The sequence below is a fragment of the Piliocolobus tephrosceles genome, chromosome 8 (genome assembly GCF_002776525.5).
Source record: "Piliocolobus tephrosceles isolate RC106 chromosome 8, ASM277652v3, whole genome shotgun sequence".
In the NCBI taxonomy this organism is placed as follows: Eukaryota; Metazoa; Chordata; class Mammalia; order Primates; family Cercopithecidae; genus Piliocolobus; species Piliocolobus tephrosceles.
The window spans coordinates 21,896,462-21,905,339 of record NC_045441.1 but is presented as its reverse complement, the minus strand read 5'-3'; the positions used below and the strand labels follow the sequence as shown (position 1 = coordinate 21,905,339).

Genomic DNA, 8,878 nt, shown 5'->3' with positions numbered 1-8,878 from the left:
GGCGAATGGGATGTAGCAGAAACCCGACGGCCGCGGCGGAAGGGACACCTCCCCTCCTCGGCCTAATTCTGAGCCATCTTCGCCCGGTTGTCATAGCACTTACAACGGACGCCACTGCGCAGGTCACACCGTGCCGCACCGCCTTCTGAGGGCCGAAGTCCAGAGGGGCTGAGGCGCAAAGGCGGCGACCGACTTCTGAGCGGGCCGCGGTTGGCATTAGATTTCTATTGGGGCGGGGCTCGAGTGAACCACGGCCTAATCCTCATTAGCAGAGAAGGATAATTACTGCAATACTCTGCCCCGCCCTGGCAGCAGCTCCTGAGACTCTGAGTCTGCGGAAGGCCCGCCTCCAGCCTGGGCTCCCGGCACAAGCCACGCCCCTCCCGCCGCGTCCCCGCCTCTCCCGTCGATGGCGTGTGCGTGGGGCTTCGTGGGGGCGGAGCTGCACGGGGCGGGGTGTCTCGGGCTCGTCCCTGGTGCTCTGGGATCCCGCGCTTCCGAGACTCGCAGTCTCCGCGAGTTGGCTGTTTTTTTCGTGCCGGGACGCGCATGAGGGCCCCGTCCATGGACCGCGCGGCCGTGGCGCGGGTGGGCGCGGTAGCGAGCGCCAGCGTGTGCGCCCTGGTGGCGGGGGTGGTGCTGGCTCAGTACATATTCACCTTGAAGAGGAAGACGGGGCGGAAGACCAAGATCATCGAGATGGTGAGTGTGGAGGCTCGGCGCGCCTAGAGCACGCGAGGGACCGGCTGGGTCGTCCGCTGGCCTTGGCCGCTGCTCGGTCGCGACCTGGAGCTGCCGGCGTCGCCTGTCAGGCTGGGTTCTCGCTAGCTCGGGACGAGCAGCTTGGGGGACCCGGCTGCCCCGCGTGCGACCACTCCTCGGGCTTGGTGACCAGGGTTGCGGCTGCGGCCCTCGGCTGCCCGTGGTCTTTGTTAGGTTTCCATTTGAAGGAGCAAGGCAGAAAATAGATGAATTGGACACAGGCTACCTTGTGCTGCAAAACCCGTTTCTCTAGAGATAAGCTGCAGGTCCTGGGCAGGCCGCTCCCTCTCTCCCTGCCTTGCTCCCGCCCTCCTCCCGGATCCGCGTCAAACCGTTGCCGCTCATCTAGTTGCAGTTCCCGCAGAGGACTAGTTGTTTTATGTTGGGACTGCCATGAGTTAGATTATGGAAATGTGCAATATCTAAAATTTTACAAGAATGACAATCCAGAAGAAATTCAGTATAGTTTATTTTGTGTTTGAATGTATTCCTTCTTGTCTCAAAACTCCCACGAAATATATTTTTGTTCATCTTAACTCCCAAAGCTCTTGTATAAATTTTCGAATTTAATTTTTTATCGAAGAGGGTGTGTCAATAATTACATTTGAGATACATTATAAGTAATTCGTTTCAAAAATGAGGATATTTAGTTTCGTTTTGTATTTTAATTAGATCCCACTCAGGAAGACAATTCTTGCACAAACTTGGATTCTTATGTATTTTCTGAAATACATAATACTGGGTATACGCCTGATCGTGTGCTATACATGTGAACATCTAGGGTCAGATGATAGAGAAAAATTTTAAATCTACTACACTAAATAGTATCATTTTAGGTTGTAATACTTGGAATTTCTCATTCTCAGCACCTGCAATATGTTCAAACTGATGAAAGATACGATTTGTCCTGTAGGTTGTATTGACCCCAGATTGAATACAGCCAGATTTGCATAATTAAAAGTAGCCAGTGTCCCAGCTATTTGGGAGGCTGAAAAGAGGATCACTTGAGTCTGGGAGTTCAAGGTTATAATCACACCTGTGAATAGCTGCTGCACTCCAACCTGGGAAACATAGCGAGACCCTCTTTAAAAAAAAAAAAAAAAAAAAAAAAGTTCCCACTTGTCTCATATTACAGTAAATATTCCACAATTTTGAATTAATTTATTCTTAAAGGGTCTTAATCATTCTAAAGGCTTATGAAAATTCGTTTCTCCCACCTCTATAGGCCCACAGCAGCAAATGGTTTTATCTCAGAAGTTTCATTTTGCTCTTGTTGCTTTCCTGCTTGGAAAACTTGGCTTGCTTTTGCCCACAACCCAAGGTTAATAATGCCTATGTAGGGGAAAAAACCGAGTTGCCGTATCTCCCTGTCTGTGCTTAAACTGTAGATTGGTCTGTTATACCGCTTCTCTAAGCCAAGTAAGGTTAAAAATCAATGTTTTCACAAAATCCTTCAATGATACTATCATAGGAACAGTTTGCTATCTTTGTGACAAATAATGAAGACCTATCAAGAATACCAACTTATTTGTACTAAAGAAATCAGTCAATATTTACATGTATCCGTAGTGTATCAATTCAGATTGTAATACACGTGTAGCCTACTAGTAGCTTTTCAATGGAAAAAGTGAAAAGAGCTTCATGTTAACTTTTTTAATTTTAATAGTTTGCTTCTTCAAGTGGAAGAAGTATTTGACTGGAGGTCAGAAGACCTGGTGTGGAATCCTAGTTCTATCTTTCTGTGATAATGTAGGTCTGCTCTGCCCATCCTCTCCCCTCCCTCTTCAGAAAAATCTCTGCAAACCCATGATGTCCAATAGACATAGCTCATATTGGACACAGCTAGTAGAGTTAACTACCTAACCAAGTTGGGCCTATCTAACTGGCTAAGAAAACCAATAACTTCTGGGACTTGGCTCAAAATGATGCATTGTCTTTCAGGAGTTTTTAATTGAGAGACATGAGGAAGTTGCTAGTGGGTTGTTTATGCTACAGCTGAAATATCCCATAGGGCAGCAAGATTAATGTACAGAAGAAGCCAGTCATGGCCAGGCATGGTGGCTTACACCTGTAATCCCAACACTTCGGGAGGGTGAGGTGGGAGCACCCTGTCTCAAAAAAAAAGAAAAGAAAGATAGGGAATGTGGATCAAGAAACCGAATTGGAAAGGAATTTTGTAAAGCCATTATAAAGAGTTTGCTCTTTATTTTGCAACAAAAGATCATCAAAGGTTTCCTTTGGCAGGGTAAGGTGGCTCTCGCCTGCAATCCTAGCACTTTCAGAGGCTGAGGCGGGAGGATCCCTTGAGCCCAGGAGTTTGAGACCGGGCGGCATAGGGAGACCTTTTCTCTACAAATAATAGATATTAGCCAGTGCAGTGGCACACACCTGTAATGTAGTCCCAGCTACTTATGGGCCAGAAGTGGAATCTCTTGGGTCAAGGTGGTTGAGGCTGCAGTGAGTCATCATCACACCACTGCTCTGGAACTTGGGTGACAGAGTTGCCCAGAGTCTCTAAGAAACAAAAAACCCAACACTGTGTTTTATGAAGATGAGATAAGGTGGATTGGAAGGGAACATCCTGGAAAGAAAGAAATTTAGGAGGTTGGTAGTGTTTCTTGCGAAAGATGATTAGAGGCCTTAAACTATGCCACTAGCAACAGGTATGGAAATAAGGGATCAGGAAACAAACATTTCAGAGATAAAATCAACAGGACTTTGTGGCAGCACAGACTGTAGAGTCATACAAACCTAGTTTTGAATCTAGTTTGTCTCATTTATCAAGCCATGTGACCTTGGGCAAATTACTTAACCTCTGTGAATCTTCCATTTTTCATGTATTAATTGGAAGATAATGATAGTACCTACTTCATAGGTTGTGAGGATTAAATGAGATAACACAGGGCCTAGAACATAATTGCTTTCTTTCAGAGCTTATTATTGGTTATCATTAAATAAAGGGATTAATTATAAGAAGAAATAACTTTAAGGTTATCAGGTAACTGCTGATCCTGGATATATTATTAGCCAAGATGAAGAGGAGGAAAAAGGGGCAGGTTTGGAAAGTAGCCAGGAGGTAAGGGAAATGTGGAGTAACAAGTTCACTTTAAGTCATATGAAATTTGAGATGATCAAGAAATGACCAAGTAGAAATGTTCATGAAATAGTAAACATATTTAAAGTGCTTAGAAAAGTGCCTGGCCCGGCCGGGCGCGGTGGCTCAAGCCTGTAATCCCAGCACTTTGGGAGGCCGAGACAGGCGGATCACGAGGCCAGGAGATCGAGACCATCCTGGCTAACACGGTGAAACCCCGTCTCTACTAAAAAATACAAAAAACTAGCCGGGCGAGGTGGCGGGCGCCTGTAGTCCCAGCTACTCGGAGGCTGAGGCAGGAGAATGGCGTAAACCCGGGAGGCGGAGCTTGCAGTGAGCTGAGATCCGGCCACTGCACTCCAGCCCAGGCCACAGAGCCAGACTCCGTCTCAAAAAAAAAAAAAAAAAGAAAAGTGCCTGGCCCAAAGTAACCAACATATACGTTACTTATTGTTATTGTTAGCAACAGCAACTAAAAATGGAAGGCTGGTGCTGCTCTAAAGAGAAATTGGGGCTAGAAATAATATTTTCCCAAATGCCTAGCCTCTCAGTGGCAAGTGTGGAGATGGATATTATTTCTCATCCATAGTTTTACAGCAAGAAGAAAACAGAAAACTTGGCAATGCCTGACACTGAAGGAGTGTTCATTAAAGATGCTGAAAGCTGTCAGAGGTGGAATAACAGGAAATGTTTCCAAAAGAAGGGGCAGAATTAGCTGTGTCCGTCTTCTCTAAGGTCAGAAGTTGATGTGACAAGGTCAGAAGTTGGTCTGAAAGGCTATGGTAGCAGGGGGTTGAGCCAGCATTGGTAAAACAATGATGTGAAGAAAACTAAAAATGACTGTTGGGCAGAGGAAATAGTTGTGCTGAGGATGGGTATTTTGTTTTGTTTTTCAAACGGTTGGCACATGAGTATGTTGGTGGGCAGAGGAGTAGTGAAAAGTAAATGGTTACAGATAAGCGGAGGAGAAAGAATAATCAGTCTAGCAAAGTTCTAGGGGAGATGTGGACAGATGCCTTTTGAAGCGAATATGGAACATCTCTATCTTTCTGAAAGAGATTACTCTGGGCCAGGAGCATTGGCTCACGCCTGTAATCCCAGCACTTTGGGAGGCCGAGGCGGGTGGATCACCTGAGATCAGGAGTTTAAGACCAGCCTGACCAACGTGGTGAAACCCCATCTCTAATAAAAATTTTTAAAAATTAGGTGTGGTGGCAGGTGCCTGTAATCCCAGCTACTTGGGAGGCTGAGGCAGGAGAATCGCTTGAACCCAAGAGGCAGAGTTTGCAGTGAGTCGAGATCGCACCATTGCACGACAGAGCAGGATGTCATCTCAAAAAAAAAAAAAAAAAAAAACTACTCATATTGAGTTATAGTTACTTATTCTCCATATTCTTATTGTATTACATCTTATTATTTGCAGCCTTAGATTAATTGCCTCCACCTACTTCATTCTTTACTTCTATCCAGTTAATCTGATTTTTTTCCTACTAAATGACACCTCTTTCAAATGTTACCTACCAACTTCTTTTCTAATTTCTCCTGCAATACCAGAATGTATTCTATTTTTATCAGCAGATTCTAGAAAGCTACCAAAAAGAGGATGAGACTAGAATTCAAAGAAAGAGCCAAAGAAAAAAAAAATGAAATTGCTTAATCTTCTTCAGTTATTCTAATATCCTTTATTAAATTCTGTTAGAGTATTTATCCAGTGAAGTAAAATGCAAATACAACACCAGAACGAATGTGTAGTCTTAAGTTTAGCCCCTAAAGAGCAACAAGGAAGGTGGGAAATTATTTAGACAGCAGGATAGGGGAGATGAAACTGTCACTAGAACTTTCACAATCAGTTAAAAATGGTCATTTCCAATTTAAACATGTCTCAACTATTTACTGCTTTGTTGTTAATGTCAACTGTTACTTCTTAAGTAGCTGATGTGGTTTTTTTTTTTTGAAACTTCAGTATACTGTGTTTCTTTCTAGGACATAAATTTCTTTTCTTATTTTATTTTATTTTTGAGGCAGGGTCTCACTCTGTCACCCAGCCTGGAGTGCAGTGGTTGAATCTCAGCTCACTGCAACCTCTACCTCCTGGGCTCGAGCCATCCTCCTACCTCGGCCTTCAGAGTAGCCAGGACTAAAGCATGCACCACCACGGCCAACTAATTTTTGTATTTTTTGTAGAGATGGGGGTTTTGCCACATTGCCCAGGCTGGTCTCAAATTCCTGGGCTCAAGAGATCCACCCATCTTGGCCTCCCAAAATGCTGGGATTACAGGTGTGTGCCAACTGTGTCTGGTCCTAGTAGATACACTGTTAAGAAAAACTTCTTCCCTTCTTCCACTTTAAGACAATATAGGCCAACTCTAGGGGTATTGCCTATGAGTTAGCCCTGCTCCTCAAGGAGCAGTTAAAAAAAGAAAAAAGGGCCGGGAGCGGTGGCTCACACCTGTAATCCCAGCACTTTGGGAGGCCAAGGCGGGTGGATCACCTGAGGTTGGGAGTTCGAGACCAGCCTGACCAACATGGAGAAAACCCATCTCTACTACAAATACAAAAAATTAGCTGGGCGTGGTGGCACATGCCTGTAATCCCAGCTACTTGGGAGGCTGAGGCAGAAGAATCACTTGATCCCAGGAGGCAGAGGTTGCAGTGAGCTGAGATCACACCATTGCACTCCAGCCTGAGGAACAAGAGCGAAACTCCATCTCAAAAAAAAAAAAAAAAAAGTCAGATGTTTTCTGGGTATTATACTGAGTTAATGGAAAGCCCACTATTGAGTGTGTATTTTAAAAAGGAAGGGAGAAGCAACCCAAGTTTTAAATAACTGCTTTAGTGAATCAAATAGACATTTTATTTTATTTATTGTATTGTATTATATTGTATTGTATTTTATGTTATGTTATGTTATGTCATGTCATGTTATGTTATGTTATGTTATAGACTAGGTCTCGCTCTGCTGCCAGGCTGGAGTGCAATTAAGCGATCATGGCTCACTGCAGCCTCAAACTCCTGGATTCAATCAGTCCTCCCACTTTAGCCTCCCGAGTAGCTGGGACTACAGGCATGTGCCGCCACACCTGGCTAAGCTAAATTTTTAATTAATTAATTAATTTATTTATTTATTTTGGAGAGACAGGGTCTCACTATTTGCCCAGGCTGGTCTTAAACTCCTGGGGTCAAGCAGTCCTCCTGCCTTGGCTGCCCAAAGTGCTGGGATTACAGGTATGAACCACCATACCTGGACAGACTTTTAAAATATCTCTATATCTCAATTTTTATCTAATTTATATCAGTGCTTAGATTTATGACTTTTTAGGACCTGTTTTGAAATCTTGATTCGTTTTGTAAAACATTTTCTCTGAACTCCTTTTGCATTTCCTGATAATTTCTCATAATTTAGCAATTTATACAGTGTCTTGTATTGTTTATTATTATTTATGTTCCTTGAGGGTCTGGATGGGTGCTTTTCTTTTGGTCTTATTTATTTTTGAGACAAGGTCTCATTCTGTTGCCTGGGCTGGAGTGCAATGGCATGATGATAGCTCACTGTAGCCTCAAACTCCTGAGCTCAGGTATTCCTCCTGCTTCAGCCTCCCAGTTAGCTGGGAATATAGGCATGAGCCATTATGCCTGGCTAATTTTTTATTTTCTGTAGAGACAAGACTTTGCTGTGTTGCCCAGGCTGGTCTCAAAATCCTGGGCTCAAGCAATCTTCCCAACTCAGCCTTCCAAAGCGCTGGGATTGCAGGCACGAGCCACCTGACTAGCTGGTCTCTTTTAAAATTAGTTGCACTTGACTAAGAAAAAGAGAGACCCCAAAACAGTGGCTTCAATAAACAGTAAATTTTATTTTTCTAATGGAATGAGAATTCCAAAAAACAGGCAGTTGCTTGTGTTAACTAGGGCCATAAGGATATCAAGGCATAGGTCTTTGACATTTCCCTTGTCTTTTCTTCATGGTCATAAGATGGTTGTTGCAGTCATGGCCAATGCGTCCATGTTTCAGGCAGCAGAAAGGCAGAATCAGGGAAGAAAATACCTATTTCAGTCAAGCTGAATTTTCTGCTTACAGATAATTGGAGAGAACAAGGTTATATGGCCACCCTTATGTAAGTGAAGTTGAAGAATTGTTTTCTGATTGAGCACATTGCCACATTCCAACAAAAATGAGATGTTATTAGTAAGAAGAAAAGGGAGAGAGTCTATTAAATGGGTACTCATAATACAGCAGTAGAGAACAGAAACTCAGAATAGCTTCTATCTTCTTTTGTTTTTTTCTTTTCGACACCAAGTCTCACTCTGTGCTAGAGCGCAGTAGTATGATCTCAGCTCACTGCAACCTCCACCTCCCAGGTTCAAGCAGTTCACATGCCTCAGTCTCCTGATTAGCTGGGACGATAGACATGCACCACCATGCCCAGCTAATTTTTGTATTTTTAGGAGAGATGGAGTTTTGCCAAGTTTGCCAGGCTGGTCTTGAACTCCTGACCTCAGGTGATCTGCCTGCCTCAGCCTCCCAAAGTGCTGGGATTGCAGTTGTGGGCCACCATGCCCGACAGCTTGTATATTTTGTTTACCCCGAGTAAAGATATATTCATTCACACTTGAAATATCTAGATTTTAAGTAGCCCTCAACACATAGCCACCTCCTTCATATGTCCTAGTGAGATATGGAAGCTAATCTCCCAATTATGTGTCACAACTAGCTTCAAAACTATAGATCTAACAGTACTCCAAAAATGAATGCAGATTGAGCATTCCTAATCTGAAAATCTGAAATCCAAAACGCTTCAAAATCTGAAACTTTTTGAGCACTGACATGATGCCACACAAGTGGCTGAGATATTGACACCTTTGCTTTCTGATGGTTCAGAGTACACAAACTTTGTTTTAGTCACAAAATTGTGTAAAATATTTTATAAAATTACTTTTAGGCCTTGTATATAAGGTGGATGTGAAACATAAATGAATTTCATATTTAGACTTGGGCACCATCCCCACGATATAATGTGTGTACAA

At 43.4% G+C, this 8,878-nt stretch overlaps 1 protein-coding gene across 3 annotated transcripts in view; it reads left to right on the top strand.

Annotated features, from left to right (window-relative positions):
• Positions 1–259: 259 nt before the first annotated feature.
• Positions 260–8,878, top strand: part of NT5C3A (5'-nucleotidase, cytosolic IIIA) — a 50,943-nt gene continuing 42,324 nt past the window's right edge. For 2 of the 3 annotated variants that reach the window (XM_023188402.1, XM_023188401.1), the window contains exon 1: positions 260–702. In XM_023188402.1, the coding sequence (XP_023044170.1) occupies positions 550–702 (153 nt within the window). In that variant the 5' untranslated portion in view covers positions 260–549. The remainder of the gene's footprint in view (positions 703–8,878) is intronic. The other variant, XM_023188404.1, reaches the window with a different exon arrangement.